The sequence below is a fragment of the Copadichromis virginalis genome, linkage group LG3, assembly GCF_057382275.1.
Source record: "Copadichromis virginalis isolate Kocher_CV1m ecotype Utaka linkage group LG3, C_Virginalis_male_GT1.1, whole genome shotgun sequence".
Taxonomy (NCBI): domain Eukaryota; kingdom Metazoa; phylum Chordata; class Actinopteri; order Cichliformes; family Cichlidae; genus Copadichromis; species Copadichromis virginalis.
Window position 1 is genome coordinate 36,674,908 of NC_140620.1, and position 25,940 is coordinate 36,700,847.

At 40.0% G+C, this 25,940-nt stretch overlaps 1 protein-coding gene and 2 pseudogenes across 3 annotated transcripts; 1 reads left to right on the top strand and 2 right to left on the bottom strand.

The window, feature by feature from the left end:
• Nucleotides 1–9: 9 nt before the first annotated feature.
• Nucleotides 10–3,435, bottom strand: LOC146714443 (uncharacterized; annotated as a pseudogene). The gene is made up of 5 exons (XR_014916565.1): nucleotides 3,360–3,435; nucleotides 2,029–2,346; nucleotides 543–814; nucleotides 252–356; nucleotides 10–110 (listed from the first exon to the last, which is right to left on the bottom strand). The product of XR_014916565.1 is annotated as an uncharacterized LOC146714443 (transcript).
• A 3,524-nt stretch (nucleotides 3,436–6,959) lies between these two features.
• Nucleotides 6,960–23,537, bottom strand: LOC146714444 (uncharacterized). 2 transcript variants are annotated; one of them, XM_085450924.1, is made up of 10 exons: nucleotides 23,427–23,537; nucleotides 18,307–18,423; nucleotides 17,420–17,725; nucleotides 13,368–13,685; nucleotides 12,474–12,749; nucleotides 12,278–12,373; nucleotides 12,180–12,195; nucleotides 7,423–7,490; nucleotides 7,268–7,318; nucleotides 6,960–7,165 (listed from the first exon to the last, which is right to left on the bottom strand). In XM_085450924.1, the coding sequence occupies exons 2-10, from the start codon at nucleotides 18,407–18,409 to the stop codon at nucleotides 7,131–7,133; spliced, it is 1,269 nt and encodes a 422-aa protein (XP_085307050.1). In that variant the 5' UTR covers nucleotides 18,410–18,423; nucleotides 23,427–23,537; the 3' UTR covers nucleotides 6,960–7,130. The 2 variants fall into 2 exon arrangements, with proteins under 2 accessions (XP_085307050.1, XP_085307051.1); XM_085450925.1 differs by lacking the exon at nucleotides 13,368–13,685.
• Nucleotides 23,519–25,104, top strand: LOC146714445 (uncharacterized; annotated as a pseudogene).
• The last annotated feature ends 836 nt before the right edge of the window (nucleotides 25,105–25,940 follow it).

The window sequence follows — 25,940 nt, forward strand, 5'->3', positions numbered from 1 at the left end:
TCAAATACATTAATATTCATGCAATAAAAGTATGTTATTATCAGTAGAACAAAAGTATTTTTGTACATTACTGCTGTTAATTAGTTGCACTAACCTGTTGCAACACAGATCTGTAAAAAAATAGATAAATAATAATTTTGCATATTATTTGCATTTGTATATTAAAAACATATTTTACTAATGAACATGATAAGAGAAGAAGAACTTAACCCTGCAATAATAAACAGTAAGCATAGTTCAGAGTTTCTTACCTGCATGTCTTTTATTGCAGAGACAAACACCCACAGCTGCACTGAATATAATGACAAGTATCAAACAGCCACCAGCTACACCCAGGAAAAGGAACACGTGTTTTTCTGAAAATTAACACATTGTTCATTAACAGCAGCCCATAATTAAATAAAAATATCAGCATATCATCAGCATAATATAAATACATCAGCTCTCTTCCACAGTTTCTACCACATCATTGCTGATCTTTATTATAAGCATTTAAAGAAACATCAAAAGAAAGAAAGAATAAATATGCACACTGGACATACCTGTTTCTTGCTGTGTACTGTTGCTGCACTTCACTGTTTGAAATGCAGACTTCTCACTGACATGACTGGAAACTGTGCAGGTGACATTGGTCTCTCCATCCTGCTCTCCCTGATGATGTATTGTTGTCTAGGACCAGTTAGTGTTTTTTTTCTTACAGTCCACTTGTAGCTGACATCACCAGTTGTGCTGCACTCCAGCAGAACTTTACATGATTCATTTGAGGGAATCCAGGTAGAATTGATTTTTATGACAGGCTGTTTAGTTATGGGCTCTAATGAGGAAAAAAGAGGACAGAAGGAGACAGTGATAAGTAGTTTAGCAGGACAATAGTCTAGACAATTCCATATATATTGCTTCATATATTTCATGTCTTCAATATGTATCTTATGGTCACAATTTTTTAGCCATCCTTCTCCCACCAACGATGTCGAGATCCAACTTTATTAGATCCGATTAAAATCAAGGCACTAAAAAAGACTAGAATTCTTGGAACAGAGTTTAATACATTGAATCATATGAACAGCAGGAAAAATACATGCATACATCTAGCAAGAGAGTTACATAGCAGAAAGCAAGCAAAGCTAAACCCCGGGGTGTACAGCCTTAAGCACAGACAGCAGAGTAACAGAGTAGAAGTAGTAGTAAAAAAAAGTGCTGGGGTGTCATCTGTATCCCCGCCCCTTGCTGCTGGATAACTTTCCCACCTGTCCTCCAGCCAAACACAGCTGCAGGGTCAGGTAGCAGCCAAGGTCCTGGCCAGTGGCCAGTCAGGACTCTGGCTACCCTTTAGCTTTGGCTTATCACAATAGGTCACAGGTGTCAAACTCCAGGCCTCGAGGGCGGGTGTCCTGCAGGTTTTAGATGTGTCCTTGATTCAACACAGCTGATTTAAATGGCTAAATGACATCCTCAACATATCTTGAAGTTCTGCAGTGGCCTGGTAATGAACTAATCATGTGATTCAGGTGTGTTGACAGAGTCCCCTCGAGGCCTGGAGTTTGGCACCCCTGCAATAGGTCGTGACACGGTAAAACATCGCACATTAATCCTAATTATTAAATCTTACACAGTGAGTGGCACAATCTTTTAATATAGAATCTTATAACTACATTAAAAACTTAAGTGTAGATTCATAGTGTGTGTGTGTGTGTGATTATATCGTATGATACTGAAATCGTGATGTTTTCAGGATCTCTGTTTAGTGTTACTGTTTTGGTTGTGCTGCATGAAAGACTTGGGGGAGGTTAGTTACCGGAGCTGGAGAGTGAGTTATTCAGGAGAACTCTCCCCTTACATTAACTGCCCTGTTACTGTACCATCTTAATAAACCATGTGCTTAAGACTCTACGTGAAAGTTGAAATATATATGTTCAGTACAGATAAATATATAGTGTATATAGTTATATAGAGTCACACATAAATCCACCACAATCTACAATGTAATAATAATATTACATATAAATTTATATTTATATAGTATCTTACCATGAACTTGCAGAGTGATGATGACTGAATCCCTCTGTTTCTCTTTTGTTGCTGAGACAAAAATGAAATCACCAGAATCTTGAAGAGTCAGTTTTCTCACTGTTAAAGTAAAGTTTTCCAGGTTTAGCTCTGATCTGTCCTTAAATGGAGATCTTTTAGAAACACCCATATTGTTTTCAATGTGTTTGTCTGCAATTATTAGTTCTCCATATTTCCATGTTGCCGCAGTCACCCCTTCAGTTGGTAAGCCTGATGAAAGCTCCACAGTATCTCCAACTTTTTTATAAATAACATGTTTTCCACTGGAAGTCTCCACATCTGAAAAAAAATATACAAATACCAAGTATAATATTTATGAAAAGTAAGTGAAGAAAAACAAGACCAAATTGCCCCCAACCTTATTCTTTTGTCTAAAAATGCTAAAATACCAGATTTGGATAATTAAAAAAAAAATGTATCACAGAATGAGGAAAATATGTCAGGTGCCAAAAATTTAAACAGGTAACTGAATAATATGCCACCAATATCATTAATTTTATGTTGCTGTTACTAGATGGAAAAACAATAATAATGGAAAAACACAGAATTATAAAAAAAATGTTGCTGTTAAAAAGTAAGTGTTCGTTCAAAGCGGTTACAATATTAAATACAATACCTTTGATTAGTAGTTTAGCAGCATTTTGTAATGTTTACGCTCAATGGAAGAAAAGCAACACTTGGATCCACTCATATATTTCTGTTAAATTTCTAGAATGTCCAACTCTCTCCATTACTATCAAAGGAAGTTATATATTTATACAGTTATAAATATGTGGTAAAGCATACCATAAAACCAGCACTTAAAAATATACAAGAAGCAAGAGAAAGATAAAGAATTATAAATCCTGAAGTTGGTTTGATTTGATTTCCAAACAGAAGCAGCAGGATCTCTGTTGATGTAGCAAAGATGCAAAACCACTTGTAAGTGCAAGTGGATGAAAGTTATAAATACTCAAGCAGAGAGAACAGACCTGTAACAAACTTTTTTAATTAAGAGAAAACTTTGACCTTCAGAATAATTAGGGGTTGATAACATGACATTCTTTAAATATTTCTTTAATATTAATGCACATGTTATTATTATAGCTTTAACCCCCGCTGAATTTAGTAATACTGCATTTGGAAACACACATGAGAAATACACTGCAAGCCTCTTCTAAGGAAGACACACCACTTCTCAAAAGCAGAAGCACTTTTGACCTACACACTCTACCCTAACCATGTATCAGAGTTAAATACAAGTTTTACAAAATACATGCATCACAAAGATCTGAAAGCACAGGTGTACTTACAATGGAGGCAGACCCAGAGAAGCAGCATAATGCTGTGTATGAAGTAGCTACGATAACAAAGTCGACCCCCAACCATCGCTGTGGGGAGAGGAACGACGTCTGTTTCCTATTCTCATATATCAAGCTCTGCCTTCACAAGGAAGCACAGAAAAAAATAAATAACCGAGAGCGGGTGAGGTTTCAGTCTAAATAGAAGCAGAAGAAACGGTCATAAGCTGGCCTGATGTACACAGATCAGCTATAAAATATTAAAACAAAAAGTTAAACAAAAAATATTTTTAGCATATACCATTGCCTGTTTTTACTATGTCACAGAAAGCGGCCTAAATGTTCAGGACCACTACAAAATGCTACTTACATCTAATAGCAATCCTTGGCCCCAATTACTAGTCAGTCCAACTCTGCATTAACATTACAGTTCCTGTGTTTACTGGTACAAGCAGCTGTGTCGGAGGTCAGAGTTTCTATCTAATTGTATTTCAGCAGGAAGGACATTTATGTGAGTGCTGGGCCAAGCTTCATTCACTATTCACTCCTGCATGTCCGACATAGAGGGCAGTATGGATCCAGTAGATTAACCCATCAAGTTTGCCAAGTGAGTGTGTTTATTAGTTTGAATTGGACTTAAACATTTTAAAAAACACCAACTTTGCTCTGTAATGCAAGAGGAATCATCAAGCACTGGCTACAGCTGACATGTTTCATATCATTCCTATTTTTTATTTTTTTTACAGGAAGTGATTTTGGTCTAAAGTGATACTAGTGAAACTTTGTCCAGTATATCAGTAAACATTTAAAAAGCCCTGCTAAGCATTGCTTTCTCATTCTCAATATGTAAAGGAAAGCAATGCATATTTTCTTGTTATGTCTGCAGTGTTTCTGATCTTGCTTGCATGATAAGGCTTTTAATAGCACAAAGCTTAACCAGACTTTGTGGCTTGGGTGGGGACTTGGTATACAAGGAAGTAAACGACAAACAAACAACATTATTTCTATGCAGCGTGACATGATATTGCTGAAGTTATTGTTTTAAAAATAAGATTAGGACTATTTGTATATAATACACTCAACAAAAATATAAACGCAACACCTTTGTTACTGCTCCCATTCCCCATGGGATGGACGTAGAGACCTAAAATTCATTCCAGATACACAATATAACCATCCCTCCCAAACAGTGGTCACAAATCAGTCCAAATGTGTGGTAGTGGGCACATCTGCTATATTGAGATAATCCATCCCACCTCACAGGTGTGCCACATCAGGATGCTGATCTGACATCATGAGTAGTGCACAGGTGTACCTCAGACTGCCCACAACAAAAGGCCACCCTGGAATGTGCAGTTTTGTCTCACAGCAAAATGCCACAGATGCCACAAGCAATGAGGGAGCGTGCAATTGGCATGCTGACAGCAGGAATGTCAACCAGATCTGTCGCCCGTGCATTGAATGTTCATTTCTCAACCATAAGCCGTCTCCACAGGCGTTTCAGAGAATATGGCAGCACATCCAACCGGCCTCACAACCGCAGACCTCGTGTAACCACACCAGCCCAGGACCTCCACATCCAGCAGGTTCACCTCCAAGATCGTCTGAGACCAGCCACCCAGACAGCTGTCTGCAGCACAAACTGTCAGAAACCGTCTCAGGGACGCTCAACTGCATGCCCGTCGTCCTCATCGGGGTCTTGACCTGACTCCAGCTCGTCGCCGTAACAGACTTGTGTGGGCAAATGCTCACATTCGATGGCATTTGCCATCGAATGTGAGCATTTGCCATCGAATGTGAGCCATGATTCATCCGTGTGCACTTCACGGATGAATCATGGTTCACATTGTTCAGGGCAGATGGCAGCTGAGAATGTCCCAGTTCTTGCATGGCCAGCATACTCACCAGACATGTCACCCATTGAGCATGTTCGGGATGTGCTTGACCGGCGTATACGACAGCGTGTACCAGTTCCCACGAATATCCAACAACCTCGCACAGCCATTGAAGTGGAGTGGACCAACATTCCACAGGCCACAATTGACAATCTGATAGACTCCATGCGACGATGTGTTGCACTGCATGAGGCAAATGGTGGTCACACCAGATACTGACCGGTTCTGGGTCCCCAGACCCCCAATAGCGCAAAAAAACTGCACATTCCAGGGTGGCCTTTTGTTGTGGGCAGTCTGAGGTACACCTGTGCACTACTCATGATGTCAGATCAGCATCCTGATGTGGCACACCTGTGAGGTGGGATGGATTATCTCAATATAGCAGATGTGCCCACTACCACACATTTGGACTGATTTGTGACCACTGTTTGGGAGGGATGGTTATATTGTGTATCTGGAATGAATTTTAGGTCTCTACGTCCATCCCATGGGGAATGGGAGCAGTACTTTTGTTGAGTGTATGTAGGAACTCCTGTTTGTAAAAAAACAAAACAAAAAATGTATTCTTATTTGTCTGCCAACATTACATATTGTTACAACTTTGCACCGTCATGCAAGAGGAATAATCAGACACTGGATGCTGCTGACATGTTTGTTGTGAATGAACTCAGTTCTACCACTGCACTTTGTCTGTTTAAACTGATGCGTTAACATTGTCTAACTGCTGCTTCCTCATAGCTCAGCAAACTAGCTGCAGAAGTGACAAACTAACAGTACATGACTAATAGCAAAAATGTATCTACAATATTATATGAATCATCTGATTAAAACAACACACTTCCGCAGCTGATCCGACACATTATTGTGTCCTCAGAAACAATTCCATTTTTTTTTATGTCTATTATGTTTTATTCAACTTCTGTGTTTTATTGAATTTCCATTGTGTTTCATATGCTTCTGTTGCACTTTTCTGTTTTTTTTATTTTTCTATTTGTCTTCTTAAATTTCAGTCTGTTTGACCCTGGCTCCCTTGAAGTCTGGCTCCTCTGAACCAAAATATAAATATATGAAGTGTTACTGAAGACCTCTGCACTGTACTGTATTATATAAAAATAAATATAGGAAATATGTATTAACTATTACCTATTAATATCTATATAGTATTTTATCAAGGGTAAATAATAGATTCGAATAGAATAGATCTTTATTGTCAATGTTACAAGAATAATGAAACACAGTTTGTCATCTCTCTGTTAGCAGCATGTAGATTTTTACATTAAAATTCCTTTAGAATAAGAGAAAAAAAAGACTTAAAGTTTGAGAGGTATCTACACAGGGAATGTATGTAACAACGTAAGTATCTACACAGATATGTACAAGTTATATATGTAATAAAGGAGCACATGCAATATAAGGTGCAATGTGATCAGTGGTAGTGCACTTTGAGTTCTTCACACAAAACTTTTTGCAAACAACATTCCTTCCTCTAGTCTTACTAGTCTAGTCCTAATCGGTAGGACTAGAGGAAGGAATGTTGTTTGCAAAAAAATTATGAAATTATGTAAATGTCCATAAATATTAACAGCACAGTTAATCTTCAATCCGGGTAGAGAGGGGGTGGTGGAAATAATGCACACCACAGTAGAAAAAAACCCCAAATCAGTTTCTCACCATCAGCATTTGTGTAGAAGCGTGCACTGAGAACTAAAACAAAGACTGGAATCTCATCAGACAGGTTTATTAAACATTTCCAACTTAGACAAAAGCAGAGATCAGATAATACATTTCTTATTCATAAATGACTTGCCAAACATAATATAGGCATTTACAATCCTGAAAAAATAAATTTCAGAACATGTTCTTGGACATCTTAAATGTTGCAGCTCGTCTAGTCTGATTTGATGCACTGTATTTGTGATCCAGCTGAAATACAGCGAGAATAGTTTAAGAATGTCACTACTGAATTGCATGAAATCTCAGAGTTTTCATTTATTACTTTCATGACTCATCATTGTCATACTTTACCTGGTCCAGCATCTTCAGATCCTCTAACTGTCTCATAAATACAACGATCACCTGCAAGTTAATAACAGTTAACAACATTAAATGATCTAACGTTTAATCATTCTTTAAGAGTTTAATGTGACCAATCAGAGCACGTAAACAGTGTTAGACCTGACCGTGGGAAAGAGCCGAGTACACATGTTGTTGATTTTCTTCCTGGTTGATTGTTTCAGACTGTGTGAGCCTGAAATAAGTAAAATATTTTATTATTAGTAGAACAAAAGTATTTATTATATTACTGCTGTTGATGAGTTTCAACAACTGTCACATCTGCTGTGGCAGATGGCGTGGATTGGAGAGAGTGTGAACCCAAATGCAGACAACAGAGATGGAGAGGAATGTTGAGAGAAAGCAAAGAAAAGCTGATGGGAGAATGCGATAAACTAATGGAAACCTAAACTGTTTCAGTTCAGCGTTCAATACAATCCTCGCCTCACAACTCATCAGGACACTGACAGACCTGGGCATCAGTTCCCTCATCTGCAAATGGTTACTGGACTTCCTGACCAACCGCCCCCAACATGTCCGGCTGGATAACCACTGCTCATCTACAATCACAATGAACACCGGTGTACCACAAGGCTGTGTGATGAGCCCTTCCCTCTACTCCCTCTCCACCCATGACTGCAGACCTGCCGATGGTTCCAACACCATCATTAAGTTTGCAAATGACACCACGGTGACGGTGATTGGCCTCATCAATGACAACGATGAGGCCGCCTACAGGGAGGAGGTGGATCGTCTGGCTGAGTGGTGTGAAACAAACAACCTGCTGCTCAACACTGAGAAGACCAAGGAGCTTATAGTGGACTACAGGAGGAATGCTGACCCACATCCACCCATCCACATTAAGGGGACGGCTGTGGAGCGTGTGAGCAGCTTCAAGTTCCTGGGAGTCCACATCTCCGAGGATCTCATCTGGACGACCAACTGCTCCAAGCTGGTCAAGAAGGCTCACCAGCGCCTCTTCTTCTTGAGGACTCTGAGGAAGAACCACCTGTCCTCAGACATCCTGGTGAACTTCTATCGCTGCACCATCGAGAGCATCCTGACCAACTGTATAACAGTCTGGTACGGGAACTGCTCTGCCTCGGACCGGAAGGCGTTGCAGAGGGTCGTGAAAACTGCCCAGCGCATCGCCGGAGCACCACTTCCTGCCATAAATGACAACTATAGGAAGCGGTGTCTGAAAAGGGCTGGGAAAATCATCAAAGACCCCAGTCACCCAGCACATGGACTCTTCATCCTCCTGCCCTCTGGGAGGCACTACAGGAGCCTCCAGACTAAGACCACCAGGTACCGGAACAGCTTCTTCCCCACAGCTGTCAGACTCCTGAACTCTGCCTTCTGACATCTGACCCACGTTAAACTCATGGACTGAACATACACACACCCACAACCACCTACACACACACACAATGGACAAAAACAAACAAATGGAAAACTACACCCTAATACGTCTGTGAAGGTTCTCACTCATCCAGGTCATCGTAGTCAAAGGAGCTTGCAAAGAAAAGCGTCTGGACTTCTTTAAGTTACTTGAAGACGTTTCACCTCTCATCCGAGAAGCTTCTTCAGTTCTAAGGTCAAATGGTGGATAAAATAAATAAAATTAATAAATGATCACAGACAGAAGCAGAGCAAATCAGGATGAAAGTCTCAGCCACGCTCTCCAGTGCCAAAGTCCCTCCATCCAACCTCACAATACAGGAAAAGAAGGCCGTCGCTTCCCTGAGCAAAGACCACAACATTACTGTTTTACCAGCTGATAAGGGAAGATGCACCGTGGTCCTAAACACTACAGATTACCACACAAAGATCACTACTCTCCTCAGTGACAACAATACCTACGAAGCCTTAAAGCGAGACCCCACAAGCAGCTACAAAAAGAAAGTTATAGCTTGCCTTCAAGACTTTGAAAAGGACAAAATTATTGACCGCCTTACATATCACCGCCTTTACCCAGGGGATGCCATACCCTGCATTTACGGACTTCCTAAAATCCACAAGGAAGCTGTCCCACTCAGACCCATAGTCAGTAGCATAAACTCAGCCACTTACAACATTGCTAAACACCTTGCTACCATCCTTGCTCCTCTCATGGGGAACACCCCACACCACATCAAGAACTCCACCGACTTCACCGACAAGGTCCAGAAACTTACCCTGGATCCAGATGAAACCATGGTGTCCTTTGATGTAGTCTCTCTCTTCACTTGCATACCCACCACGGAGGCCGTGGAGACTGTCAGAAAATGACTACAAGAAGACAGCTCCTTGAAAGACAGGACCAACTTCACACCCGATCAGATCTGCACACTGTTAGACCTCTGCCTCACCACTACATATTTCAAATACAATGAAGGCTTTTACAGACAAAAACATGGCTGTGCCATGGGCTCCCCCGTGTCACCTATTGTAGCCAACCTTTACATGGAGGAAGTGGAAAGGAAGGCTCTTGGCTCTTTCAAAGGAAGAGTACCCAGCCACTGGTACAGATATGTGGACGACACCTGGGTCAAAATCAAGACACAAGAAGTGGAATCCTTCACTGCGCACATTAACGCCGTGGATAAAAACATCAAGTTCACCAGGGAAGACACAAAGGATAACTGTTTGCCTTTCCTGGACTGCGCTGTGCACATTGAAGAGAACGGCAACCTCAACATCGAAGTTTACCGGAAGCCCACACACACGGACCAGTACCTCCTCTTTGACTCCCATCACCCTCTGGAACACAAACTTGGAGTAATTAGGACCCTACACCACCGGGCAGAACATGTTCCCTCTAAGTCTGAAGGAAAAAAAGAAGGAACACACACATGTAAAGGAAGCACTCAAAACGTGCAGTTATCCTAAATGGGCGTTTTTAAAGTCAGCAAAGAGGCACAGAAAAGAAGACCAGACACCAGCGAGGGAGGATAAGAAAGACAGACGCAACAACATTGTCATCCCCTATGTAGCCGGTGTATCAGAAAAACTCAGGAGAGTTTTCTCCAAGCATGACATCCTGGTGCATTTCAGACCCAGCAACACGCTCAGACAAAAACTGGTTCACCCGAAAGACAAAACGCCAAAACACAGACTTAACAATGTGGTGTATGCTGTACAGTGCAGCGAGGAATGCCCAGACCTCTACATTGGAGAGACCAAACAGCCACTTCACAAGTGCATGGCACAACACAGAAGAGCCACCTCCACAGGACAAGACTCAGCAGTCCATCTGCATCTTAAGGATAAAGGACACTCTTTCGAGGATGCCAATGTTCACATTTTGGACAGAGAGGACAGATGGTTTGAAAGAGGAGTGAAAGAAGCCATCTATGTCCACTGTGAGCGACCATCTTTGAACAGAGGCGGTGGTTTACGACACCAACTCTCTGCCATCTATAATCCAGTTTTGAGATCCCTTCCCAGACGCCTTAACGCCCACTCACATCCTGGGCCATCTGACCTCAGGAATTCGCATGATAAGGTGGGGCCAGGTTTCAGAATGAACACACCCGAAACTCTGGCTGATTGGGACCCACACCCAGTTTCACACCTTGGCTCAGGCGATTAGAGGCTCATCAGGGGGTCCTTTTGTCCCTCTGTTACTCCCACTAGGTTTATATGTGGGACTCTCCACCATTTGACCTTAGAACTGAAGAAGCTTCTCGGATGAGAGGTGAAACGTCTTCAAGCAACTTAAAAAAGTCCAGACGCTTTTCTTTGCAAGCTCCTTTGACTATACCCTAATACACACAAAAATAACATGGACTGAACCACCACTACTGTAAATGCTGTATAGACAATCATTCTGTACAATAAAATAATTATAATTCTACAACTGTTTACAACCGTTTATAACTTGCATAGCTCATATTTCTGTATAGCTTTATATTTCATATTTCAGTGTAGTTTTCATATTTATATCCTGTTCACAGCCTGTACACACTTATAGTTATAGCATATTCATAACATACCCTCATACTGTGTACATTGCAACATACCCATAATAGACCCATATTTTGTACACTCATACTTATAATAATATATATCTATATAATATACCGTATAGATATATAGATATATCTATATATCTATATTATTGCTAAAGCACTTTCTGGATGGATGCAAACTGCATTTCGTTGGCTTGTACTTGTGATGTGCAATGACAATGAAGTTGAATTCTGTTACATTCTTACTGTGGAAGGTTAAACATAAAAACACAAGAGGCATAGAAAAACTACACAGAAACCTGAAACACGAAACCTGGAACTGAGAATGAGGAACTTGAGACCTGGTAAAACCTGGGACTTGGGAAACATGAGAGAGGTAAGCAGAAAGAAAAAAAAAGGGACTAAATACACAAGAATAATGGGGGGCTTGGAAACAGGAGGGAACAGAGCTCATACTAATCAGAAACAAAGAAATGGGTAGGAAGCAAAACTGAATAAACTACGGGAAAAACAACTGAATTTTTTATTTCAAGCATGCAAATATAACTGAAACAACAAGAGAAAAGAAGAAAAAAACTTTAAAACCAACAGGTTTAATCAATATCTCTATGTCTACACGATGTGTGTGCTCGAAAAGGAGTAGGATGAAGTTTACACTTTTTCTGTTCCTACTGAGGAACAATCAAAATAAAACAGGAAACATGAGACAAAGCCTGAGACGTGAACAGACATAAGAACATAACTGGGTCGATGTGACACATAGAAAACAAGAGAGGCACAGTAACAAAATCTAAAGACTAGAAATCACAAAATACTAAAAATAACTAAGGGAGGTAGAAATACAGAAAACGAAAACATGAAAAAACACAAATCAAAGAGTATGAAAAAAACAGAAAAAATTTCGTCCCCACACCGAGGACCATGACACTGACCTTTTGTGACATAGACCTGAAAAAAAAAGTAAGAAAAAAGTATTATGGGATTAGGAGATTAAGAGACCATTTTTAATAGTAGCAACAAAAAATCTTACGCTTTATGCAGTAAAGCAGAAAGAGCAACAGTAGAGTGATCAATATTCCAGTAAACAGCCCAGCAATGAACATCACAAGAGAAGAAGAGCTGCACTCTGAAATCACAAACAAAAATTAAAAAAAATATTTAATGATTTTAATAAATTATTAAAACAAAACAGTTATATTGTATTCACAACCTCACTCTCCACATACCTGTTTCTTTTCTGAGTGAATGATCTTTGCTGCACTTCACTGTTTGAAATGCAGACTTCTCACTGACATGATTGGAAACTGTGCAGGTGACATTGGTCTCTCCATCCTGCTCCCTGATGATGTATTGTTGCCTGGGACCAGTTAGTGTTTGTTTTCCTACAGTCCACTTGTAGCTGACATCACCAGTTGTGCTGCACTCCAGCAGAACTTTACATGATTCATTTGAGGAAATCCAGGTAGAATTGATTTTTATGACAGGCTGTTTAGTTATGGGCTCTAATGAGGAAAAAAGAGGACAGAAGGAGACAGTGATAAGTAGTTTAGCAGGACAATAGTCTAGACAATTCCATATATATTGCTTCATATATTTCATGTCACTTATGGGCTCTAATGAGGAAACAGAAGGACAAAGAGAGTCTGTGCCAGGTCACATTTTACATCACAGTTTAAAGTATATGTTTGTGCAGAGTCCTGCAAATCTATTTTATAAAATTAGGCCAAACATCAACAACTTCAAACAACAACATTATCAGTCCCAAAGTTTATTAAATTGGGGCAACTACTGTTAACTCCTGTATCAGATGGTCTCATAGTATCTAAACCTAAAAATTAAAAACCACCTCAAAAACAAAACACATAAAAAATGAAGACAAGAGATTAAAACTCAGTCAAATAATGACCACTATATAAATTATGATAAAATACACATGTTATCTGTAAGCTAAAGGATTTGCTACTTGAGGAAAATATATAAATTAAGCTATGTCTCTCAGGAAATCAGGAAACAAAACCAGACAAAAAAGATGTGGAGTATAAAAGGGAGGTTGATAAACTATTTCAAAATATCACATTGTATTGTATCAAGATGCTTGTTTACTCAATAAAGTATCTTACCATGAACTTGCAGAGTGATGATGACTGAATCCCTTTGTTTCTCTTTTGTTGCTGACACAAAAATGAAATCACCTGAGTCTTGAAGAGTCAATTTTTTCACTGTTAAAGTAAAGTTTTCCTGGTTTAGCTCTGATCTGTCCTTAAATGGAGATCTTTTAGAAACACCCATATTGTTTTCAATGACTTTGTCTGCAATTATTATTTCTCCATATTTCCATGTTGCCGTAGTCACCCCTTCAGTTGGTAAGCCTGATGAAAGCTCCACAGTATCTCCAACTTTTTTATGAATAACATGTTTTCCACTGGAAGTCTCCACATCTGAAAAACATACAAATACCAAGTGTCATATTTATGAAACGTCAGTGAGGAAAAACAAGACCAAATAGCCTCCAACCTTATTCTCTCCTCTAAAAATGCAAAAATATCAGAATTGAACAATTTTAAAAAATGTGTTTGGTGACTAACATTTAAATATGGAAACTGAATAATATGTGCCTGTCCTGGTGGTAACCAACCAGAGGTGACACCAGAGGTGAAGGGAGCCACCAAGCTGAAGGAGTCCTTGGCTTGATTAGCCTGTGGGGCAGCTTATAGGTACTGACGGGCCAAGTGGAACGCGGTTTAGCAGTGGCTGAAGCAGTGCTCTACCTGCACTGTGTATAGTGTTCCACTTGGCCTGTCGATCAGCACTGCTGACTTCAACTGAGAACATTTTCTGGTGGTGGAAGGAATACTTAAGGACCTCCTTAATCCATCTGGCAAGTCTTCCCTAGAGGAAGCAGAGTCTGCTGAGTGTAAAAGCGCTCAGTTTACTGGTCGATCTACGCCCCTACCCTCACCTATGGTCACGAGCTGTGGGTAGTGTCCTAAAGGATGACATCACGGATGCAAGCAGCAGAAATGAGCTTCCTTCGAAGGGTAGCTGGCCTCTCCCTTAGAGATAGGGTGAGACGCTTGGCCAACCAGAAGGGACTCAGAGTAGAGTTGCTGCTCCTCCACAGCGAAAGGAGCCAGTTGAGGTTGGTTATGGTTATCTGACAAGAATGCCTCCTGGGTGAGGTGTTCTGGGCATGTCCCACCAGGAGAAGGCCCTGGTGGGACAGACCCAGGCAGACCCAGGCCAGCTGAGAGATATAATCTCTCAGCTGGCCTGGGAACGTGTTGGTGTTCCCCTGGACAAGCTGGAGGAGGTGGCTGGGTAGAGGGAGGTCTGGGTTTCTCTGCTTAGGCTGCTGCCCTTGCGGCCTGGCCCCAGATAATTGGAAGAAGATGGATTGATGGATAGTTCAATCAGCAAGAACAAACTTCCAGACAAGTACTGTTTATTGCTGTGTCTGTTGGTCACATTTAGCCTAAAATGTGATAAATAAATAAAAAAAAAAAAGCAGAAAATCAAAAATCTGCTCACGCAGAGCAGCAATGATGCAAACAACACTGCAATTTTGGAGCCACAAGATATAACAGGCCCACTGTTCATGTAGTTATAAATACTAGGGAGGACACATTTGCAACGAACAGTTAGGACAGTGAACATGAGACTTGTTTTAATCAGAAAAACTAATGCTCTTACAATATATAATCTTTAAAATGTTTATTTTTTTCTTTAATGTACAGTGGGGCAAAAAAGTATTTAGTCAGCCACCGATTGTGCAAGTTCCCCCACTTAAAATGATGACAGAGGTCAGTAATTTGCACCAGAGGTACACTTCAACTGTGAGAGACAGAATGTGAAAAAAAAATCCATGAATTCACATGGTAGGATTTGTAAAGAATTTATTCGTAAATTAGGGTGGAAAATAAGTATTTGGTCACCTCAAACAAGGAAAATCTCTGGCTCTCACAGACCTGTAACGTTTTCTGTAAGAAGCTTTTCTGTCCCCCACTCGTTACCTGTATGAATGGCACCTGTTTGAACTCATCATCTGTATAAAAGACACCTGTCCACAGCCTCAAACAGTCAGACTCCAAACTCCGCCATGGCCAAGACCAAAGAGCTTTCGAAGGACACCAGGAAAAGTATTGTAGACCTGCACCAGACTGGGAAGAGTGAATCTACAATAGGCAAGCAGCTTGGTGTGAAAAAATCAACTGTGGGAGCAATCATCAGAAAATGGAAGACATACAAGACCACTGATAATCTCCCTCGATCTGGGGCTCCACGCAAGATCTCATCCCGTGGGGTCAAAATGATCATGAGAACGGTGAGCAAAGATCCCAGAACCACACGGGGGGACCTGGTGAATGACCTGCAGAGAGCTGGGACCAAAGTAACAAAGGTCACCATCAGTAACACACTACAACGGCAGGGAATCAAATCCCGCAGTGCCAGACGTGTTCCGCTGCTGAAGCCAGTGCATGTCCAGGCCCGTCTGAAGTTTGCCAGAGAGCACATGGATGATACAGCAGAGGATTGGGAGAATGTCATGTGGTCAGATGAAACCAAAGTAGAACTTTTTGGTATAAACTCAACTCGTCGTGTTTGGAGGAAGAAGAATACTGAGTTGCATCCCAAGAACACCATACCTACTGTGAAGCATGGGGGTGGAAACATCATGCTATGGGGCTGTTTTTCTGCCAAGGGGACAGGACGACTGATCCGTGTTAAGGACAGAATGAATGGGGCCATGTATCGTGAGATTTTGAGCCAAAACCTCCTTCCATCAGTGAGAACTTTGAAGATGAAACGAGGCTGGGTCTTCCAACATGACAATGATCCAAAACACACCGCTCGGGCAACAAAGGAGTGGCTCCGTAAGAAGCATTTGAAAGTCCTGGAGTGGCCTAGCCAGTCTCCAGACCTCAACCCCATAGAAAATCTGTGGCGGGAGTTGAAAGTCCGTGTTGCTCGGCGACAGCCCCAAAACATCACTGCTCTCGAGAAGATCTGCATGGAGGAATGGGCCAAAATACCAGCTACTGTGTGTGCAAACCTGGTAAAGACCTATAGTAAACGTTTGACCTCTGTTATTGCCAACAAAGGTTATGTTACAAAGTATTGAGTTGTATTTTTGTTATTGACCAAATACTTATTTTCCACCCTGATTTACGAATAAATTCTTTACAAATCCTACCATGTGGATTCATGGATTTTTTTTTCACATTCTGTCTCTCACAGTTGAAGTGTACCTCTGGTGCAAATTACTGACCTCTGTCATCATTTTAGGTGGGGGAACTTGCACAATCGGTGGCTGACTAAATACTTTTTTGCCCCACTGTAGATGTTCCAGTTTTAGAATTTACATATTTTTATGACTTTAAAGCCACCACTACCTTTAGTAATACCACATTTGAGAACCCACAAGAAAAATACACTGCAAGCCTCTTGACATGTCCCTTTCTTAATATGAGAAGCACTCCTGACCTCAGAGTCAGTGAGGCAAACAAATGCAACACGTCGCAAACGTGGACTTACAACGGAGGCAGACCCAGAGCAGCAGCACAATGATGTGAATGAAGTAACTACGATACATACAAATACTGTTTACCACTGTGTCATGTTGTCATGCTCGCTGGGTTGGACCCAGGGTTAGAGTCTACTTGTGTGGTTCCTATTTTTCCTGTGTCATGTTATATCCTCCAGCAGTCTGCATATTAAATTCAATTTTGTTTATAAAGCGCCAAATCACAACAACAGTACCCCAATGTGCTTAAAATTGTAGCGTAAAGACCCTAAAATAAAAATAACAGCAGTTTTCCTTCTCTGGTTAAATTCTAGGTAAGTCCAGGTATCTTGGTTTTGTTATATTTATAATGCCTGTCTGATATCTCTGTGTCCTCTTTCCAAGTTTGTTTGCCTTTCTGTCTTTGTGTCAAGTTGGTCTTTCTTTTTCTTCCGGTTTTATTTTAGAGTCAGACAGTGTAAGTTCCTGTTTGTCAGCTCCTGCCTCATGCCAAGTTTATTCTATATATTCTCAGCAGTAAAGCTGCTTTTAAGTTTACTTCTCATTTTTCAAAGAATAAAGAAAAACTCATGAGCTCACAAGGAGATTTTTTATTAACAGTAATCAAGGACTTTGTTTAAAAAAAAAAAAAAGGGAAAAAAAGTCTCTTACCATGAACTTGCAGAGTGATGGTGACTGAAGGCCTTTGCTCATCATTCACCTCTGAGACAAAAGTGAAATCACCAGAATCTTGAAGAGTCAGTTTTCTCACTGTTAAAGTAAAGTCTTCAGGGTTCAGCTCTGATCTGTCCTTAAATGGAGACTCTTTAGAAACACCCACATCTTTGTCTGCCACTGCTATTCCTCCATATCTCCACGTTGCTGCAGTCACACCTTCAGTTGATAAGCCTGATGAAAGCTCCACAGTATCTCCAACTTTTTTGTGAATGACGCGTTTTCCACTGGAAGCCTCGACATCTGAAAAACATACAAACAACTGAGTATGATATCTATGAAAGTTCAACATGTGAGTGAACTGGTGAGAGAAACAAGTCCAAATTGCCTGAAACCTTATCGTGAACGTGTGATAGTTAAAGTAAAAACAACAAAATCTGAAAAAAAACAAAATAAATCTCTTTGCAGAATGTGAACATCATCACACATAAGTGACAACTCTGATATGACTGACTTGGCACAACAAAAATGTAAACATAGCAAAAATGTTTACACACTACGGCTCCATGAAATGTTTTTAGGTGTTTCTCTGTGGACAAGCATGAATTCATAATGTTGTCATTTTCATATAAATGTGACAGCAAATGAATTTAAAAAATGAAATAAAGTGTCAGAAGCTGTTTCCCAGGAATTCAAAAAATGTCTGTTAAAGGTAATTGTTGATTAGCAGCAGTTAGAACAATAATAAATACTTTAGCACAACAATACTCTGAAATGGCAAAGCTGCAGCTATCAGCTGTGTTCTGAACTCACTCATGTACCACAGTTCATGAGGCAACAAATACAACACGTCACTAACATCTGGAAGCAAAAGGTTTACTTACAGTGGAGACAGACCCAGAGCAGCAGCACAATGCTGTGCACGAAGCTACGATAACGTCGTCCACCAGCCATCACTGATACACAGCCTCTGTTTCCTCTTCTCATCTGTCAAGCTGTTTCTTTACAAGTAAGCACAGAAAAAAATTACTGAGAGTGGGTGAGGTTACCATCAAAATAGAAGCAGAAGAAGTGGTTATAACCTAGCCTGATGTACACAGATCAAAGCAATCACACACTTAATAATTCAACTATTAGACATTAAAGTTACAGTTAAATAAAATATATTTAAGAGGATTTTTTAAAAACACTGTTAGGTACAGTTACAGAAAGTAGCCTAAATGTTCAAGAGAATCACTATAAAATCATATTTACATCAAACAATAGCCAGTTTTACTCTGCATTAACATTACAAACTCTGCATTTAATGCTACAAACAAGTGTATCTGAGCTAGATGTAGAGGTCAGAGATTAGAGTTTAATAATAACATTTCAGCAGAAAGAACATAACCACATCCTGTCATCAGATATTTTAAACTGCTGTCCTAAACTTTATTCACTCCTGCATGTCCACAATAGAGTACAGCATGTACTGAGATAATGAATCGGAGAGTGAGGGTGTTTATTGGTTTGAACTTGACTTAAACATTTAAAGAAGCAGCAGCTTTGCTCTGTCATACAAGAGAGATCATCAAGCACTGGCTACAGCTGACATGTTTGTGGTGAATAAAGTTGCTTCCACCACAGTCACCACTCTGTCTGTGTGTACTGCACGTAAATACTGATATGCATGAAGAAACGACAGATAAATATTAAAGAACAGTGAGGTGCACAGACAGGAGGCTGCTCTCTTCAGGGGAAACGTTTCTTCCCCTGAAGAGAGCAGCCCATGATCAATCCTGTTTTTAAAGGAAATGGTTTTGGTCTAGAGAGATACTGGTGAAACTTTGTCCAGTGCATTGGCAAATGTGTTAACAGTTTTTAAGTGCTGCTTCTTCATAGCTCTGCATACTATATAAATAGCTCTTAGTGTGGTGCTTCTGTCAAAGTCATCTGTGGTTAGCTACAACTTTATTTCTCATGGAAGTCAGAGCAAAGTGCTTATCTGTAAACACACAAGCATTAAACATAAGTCATAATGTATCAATCAGATCGCTCTGTGATGCTCACACAGCAGATTAACATCATTGTGACTAGTGATCGATGTGAAAAATGTAACAGTATTTTGGGTTAGTGATGCTAGCAGTGGTTTTATGGTTGGAAATGTTTGGTTAACAGATCAACGCACACATATCTCACCAATTCTAACTTTGTACTGACTGCATAACAATGTTCATCCACATGACCTTTAGGTTTAAGATATTGGCTTTTTATTTCTATGCCAAAAAAAAAGCTGATGGTTATATTGCTCTGAAACATTGTACAGAAATCCATTTGTCTCACAGGACAAACTGACTAATTATTTTGAAATATGAAGAAGTGGAGAGAATGACACTGTTTCTTTCTGCTCATACTACAAACACTCCCTTTCTCTTCTTTCTTCACACAATTTCCGACATCAATTTCAAACTGCTCTACAGTAATTTAAAAATAGTCCTTGATCATTCAGCAGAATCATCTGAGCTGCTCGGAGGCTTATTTCAGGCCTTTCAGGAAAACACTTGTTGAAACCCTGAGACGTCGCACCATCTTTGCTAACATTTCAAAAGAGGTCATGCAATCCTGGTTTAAGTAAACTCCAGAGGACAGGAAGTGATCGTCTGCTGCTCTAGGTGCATTACTTAGAGATGCACATCCCTCTTATTCACCATTAATTATGGATTTCTTCTCAGTTGAGGTTACTTTTAAAGTTAGTAATGCCCTTCAGATCACAGTTCAGTGTCACACTGCCCCCTGCTGGTATGGTTGTGCTGATATGATGCAAAATAAGAAAATACAATAAAAGCTTTTGGAGTCTATCATCATAAAAAAAAGTTTATTTGGGTACATGCACATGTTGGCATTAAAGAAAATGAAATGGAAGACGGTGAGGCTGAGAAAGTTAAATGGGACAAGAGGGAAGTGAGGGTGGCACTTAGTAAAATTTGAGTTTTGGAGCAGAGCAGGGCAGCTGGTAAAAACAGAAAAGTAGTCATACTCTCTAGACTAAGAATAGCTCATGATTTAAATTCAACCATTAACCATTAAATTAAACTATTGAGAAACTTAAAAGAGAAATGACAAGAAAATGAAACTGTGCAGCATGTGATGTCTGAATGTAATGAACATAGGAGAACCAGAGAGATTTCCAAGATAAAATACAGAAACAAGGGTCAACAGGAGCTAAGTTTAGGTATTTTATTGTAGAGGGTATGCATGATGGGATTACAGTACTTCTGAAAGTACTGTAATCCTCTCTTTAGTTTTAAGTTAAAGAAAACATCTAAATTGAGTCTATGGATAAAATGTAATACACATTGCCGGAACCTCACCATGTGACACAGGCGGAAGTAAAGAAAGGAAAGGCCCCATTACTGTTACTGCCCCACGTGTGTTGTTGTGTGTGAGCTGTCGCAGTAACAATGCCTCCAGTTCAGTATCTGAGAGAGTTTATCGACAAGCGACTAACTGCTGCTGAACATTTTCTTGGAGTTTGAAAAAAATTATCGTCCAGTACGAGGAAGAGATCAACCGTTGGCGCAGACTGCTGGATATCACCTGGAAACCCGAAATAAAGCTGCACAGGACAGACATCCCACAGCAGCCTGTCTGTAAGGAGAAGGAGGTTCTCCCCGAGCAGCAGCTCTGGAACCAGGAGAGGAGCTCCAGTCTTGACCAGGAGGAACCAGAACCTCCACAGATTAAAGAGGAACAGGAGGAACTGTGCAGTCAGGAGGTGGAGCAGCTGGGACTGAAGGAGGAAACTGATACCTTTATGGTGACTGCTGCTGAGGAAGGAGACCACAGTGAACCAGAAGCAGGCAGGGAGCAACTCCTCGCTCACAGCTCTGCTGTAGCTGACAGTCAAGAACACAGATTCAAGATCAAGTAGAAAAAGACACAGAAAATCCCACTATGTCAGAGAGCGTGTGTAACTTTGATAAAAGTAGTAAGTCTTTAAAATGTGATGTGTGTGGAAAAGCTTTTAAGTTTAATTATCTAATGAAGAGACATTATACATTTGGGGTGGCTGTGGCTCAGGTGGTAGAGCAGATCAGCTGATTATAAGGTCTGCATGTCAAATATCCTTGGGCAAGATACCACGGTAACCCCAAGTTGCCCTCCGATGCGTTCATCGTGGGTGTGAATGTGTGTGAATGTAGATTAATTTGCACTTGTGTTTAGAAGTGCTTGTCTGAGTGGGTGTGAATGGGTGAATGAGGCATGTTGTATACAGCGCTTTGAATACTCTGGGAGAGTAGAAAGGCACTATATAAGAATCAGTCCATTTACACTAGGCTGGTGATTGTAATTGGGGCAGATTTCTTGTGCAATGGGAAGTCCTCATGCTGATCACCTCCAGCCTAATAGGTGGTGGTGACTCCAACATCATCTGCAGTTGGGAAGAAGTAGTAGAAGAAGCAGCAGCATCAGAAGAAGAAAGAGAAGAAATACTGTGGTTGTTATCTTAGTAGCAGTGTGCTCTGCTGGATCATTGACATGATCTGTCAGGACAATCATATATAAGTGCATGAAACTGCGTAAAACTCAAAACACACCTTTTCTCTTTGGCGTTTAACCCAGTGTGAGTTGTCATCTGTGTTAAACTTCTTATCTTTTGTGTGACCCTTGTATTCTTGTTCTCTTATTTTTTTCTTTTTGTACAACACTTTGGTCAGCTGTTAGTTTGTTTTAAAGTGCTTTAGAAACAAAGTGAAAGTTTGTCTGCATGGATTTTAGTTTTGACAGCATTTCTTAGACCACATTTTTTACAACTGTATATACTTTATATTCTGTGTATTTATTATTTCACTCCTATTGCCTGTTCTTATTGACCTTATCTTCAACGTATGCTGTCTGGTTGCTTGTTAATTGTCCCTTGGGAAATAAAATAAAGTCTTCTTTTTCTGAATCTGATCCTCATTTTAGATTCGACAGCATTTCTAGTAGAAATTGGCAGATGAGTTAAGGATGAATTTAGGCTGTGTATCATCTCTGTGGGCGTGTCTTGATTTCCAGATTACATACGATCAATTAGTACTCAATGTTGAGGAAGTACCAAGTGTTAAGGAAAGGCACAGTAATACTACACAGCTGTGAACAACACATATTTCAAAATAAAACTCAATAAAACAGCATTATTAAAATTCATTGTGCTCACATGTAAATTAAACAGATTAATCAATTAATTAATGCATTTATTAAAGACAGTGTTACTGGGCTAATAACATAACACTGTTATGTTTGCACACTTTGCGGTTTCAAATACTGATCTGAAAAATGGTTACTCATCACATGTCATAAAAAAGAAGAACAAAAACCCTCCAAAACAGTTAGTCTACATGACGAATAGGTCACCCAGGTCATTATTAACTCAGGAAAAGACTCTGGTTTAACATTTTAACATTAGTAGGCCTATTAAGAGGAATATCAGGAATTAGCAGCTTAAAGGTTTACCAGGAAGCAACCAGTGTTGGAAAGGTTACTTTAAAATGTATTCCACTACAGATTACACAATACATGCCCCAAAATGTATTTTGTAATGTATTTTGTTACGTTACTCAATGAGAGTAACGTATTCTGATTCTGATTACTTAATATATTATCATGCTTTTTACAACTACATGAATGTGCTATTGCTGTGTGATTTATTACTATTCATGAAGGTTACTCCCCATACTAATACCAACTAGATTTTAAATAAAATGAGTGACATTAGGGTGGACATTAGGTAAGGCTGCACGATCTCGTATAGAAAACTATTCCGTGCTTATATAAAACAGGTCAGCGGCTCCTAAGGGACCTCTGGCTAATACGTCGGGTTCTGTGTTGGACTCGTCACCGAAAACTAGCTGTACTTTGTTGTCTGTGCCAACTTTGCTAGCGAGAGACAGAGAGAGGCGTTGAAAGGCTGCTCCAACGGGACTTATTGTTTCGGAGGAAAACACAAACACAGTGTACAGTCGAGTCTTAACAGCTTACTTACACTCGTCAGGCGCTCTTTTTGGCTGCAGTGGTTATTATTATATTTACATGGTCCCATCTGTTTCTTGTCAGTGACAACTTGTACTTTCCGAAATGTTCCGACCTTTTTCTCCCTCCCTCGCACGCAGACACATAACGGGTGTGGCAGTTTATGCTCCCTGCAGCACGGACTACACTGCCCATGAGGCTACATTCTTTAGGGCTGTGCCTGTAACACTCTGCCTATTGCCTTCATATTAAATCATATTTTGAATAATATTTTTTAAAAATATTTCTGCACAGTAGAGGTGATCTGGTCCGCGAGATTGAGACACAGGCACTAGAGCCTCTTAATGCGAATTACCAAAAATAAAGAGGGCATAGCCTAACATATGAAACAGGAAAAGACCACCGTGTAATCTATTTATTTCAGCTAAGTAACAAAGCGAAAATATAAATGTGCCTGTTTGATGACTTTGTTTAAAAGTCAAATTATGTAAATTAAATGTTATTTAACTAGTGTATTGTGCCAAGTTGGTGGTGTTTTAGTACTTTGTCTTGTTTCTGCACATAAAATGAACTTGTCTTTTTGTGTGTGTATGTATGTGTGTTTTTCAGCATCAGTCACTACTGAAACAGCAGCAGAGATCCAACCACAGCAGATAAGTCTACAGCACGAGGATGAAGATCGGCTGTAGTGTAAAATGTGTTCTCCAAGGGTAAAAGAAACAGCGCACCTGCTGGAAGAAAACCAAAAACTGAAACAAGAACTGCCCAAAAAGAAATTAGACAAGGACTTCCTGAAAGACAACAACTCTAAAGTGAAGTTCTACACAGGGCTGCCATATTTTGCTTAACTAATGGGGGTGCTACAACAAATTAGCCCCAGTTTACCAGATACTGACAGAAGAATTTCTCATGTTTAGATGCTCTTGTTGACTCTCATACGTTTAAGACTAAACCTACCACTTGAACATGTTGCAAACCTCTTTGATATTAGCTGGACAACCACATCCACTGTGTTTAACATTACTGTGAATGTACTGTATGCCCACCTCAGCCCATTGGTGCACTGGCCTGGAAGACATTGCATACAGGCCAGTACGCCACACCAGTTTGTTGAGATGTTTGGTGACCATGTGACAGTTATTATTGACTGTTTTGAACTTTTCATAGAGAGAGCACAAAATGTACGCGCTAAGACAGAGACATACTCCACATACAAAAGTAGGCACACAATGACATAACTCACAGGCATCACACCACAAGGGACCATCTCTTTCATTTCTAAAGGATAGGGAGGGTGTACCAGTAATAAATGTATAGCTGAAACATCTGGCTTTCTACAGAAGCTTTCACCTGGGGACATAGTGCTTGCAGACCGGGGTTTTGATATTAAGGAAAGTGTTGCCTTAATGGGTTCCATTTTAAAAATCCCAGCGTTTACCCGGGGTCGTAGTCAGCTACAAGCAAAAGATGTGGAAGAGACACGAAAACTTGCACATGTCAGGATCCATGTTGAACGAGTTATAGGTTGTCTACGCTCAAAGTACTCCATACTGAATGACACCATAAGTCTAGGTTTAGTGGTGCCGTGTGAAGGTGAAAAAATGACTTTGCTGGATAAGATAGTCGCTGTTTCATGTGCGCTCACAAATATGTGCCCAAGGGTTGTATTGAAGAAATCAAGTGATGAATAACTGTTTTCCAATATGTTGTTTTGAAATGTTTTTATTTTATGTTTTTGCATTGTTGATTTGTTTTTCACCGAAGCAGCTAATAAAGCATGATGGAATACAATTTAGCCTCTTTGTTGTAAGATTCTATAATAAAATGAAACAATAATGCCAGTTATAAATAAAGACAATAAATGGAATGAATTATGAAACACTTATTTCATTTCTATTGAATCTGAAAATGTGTAACACTACAACCTGAAAAGACGAATAGATTGCGTTGGCCTGTACAGGAGAAAACATTTTAACGACAGCTGTAAAATGAAATAGTCCAAATCAGAAAATAGATACAGCAAAGTAAACTGGTCCTGGGCTTGTTGCAGGGATCTGAAGTTACTAAACACTCACACTTAGGACCATATAATTAAAAATACGAGCGTGATGAAAGTCGGGCAGCACGCTAACGTCTTTAGCCCACTCTGTATGCTCGTATTTGTCTGACCCTTTCACTCCTTTGATTTTTTTTTCCTCGTATCTTTTTTTTGCCTTTTCGTCAAGTCTGTCTTTGTACGGACCTGCCGTGTTCTCCGTTGTTTTGTACATAACTGTTTTGGGGGAAAATAAGTAGGGATTAAAACCGTAGAATTAATGATTACCGGTGCTGGAAATGCTAGCGCTTGATGCAGTGTTTTGATTTTGCTGCCACTCGTACCTACAATGCAGCGCGCGCAAGTCACGTGGTCTGTCGATCTCTATTATGAATACCACCTTTTTAAACAGTAACTGTAACAGAATAGAGATACTCATATTTTGTATTTTAAATACGTAACGCCGGGACATGTATTGTGTTACTTCCCAAC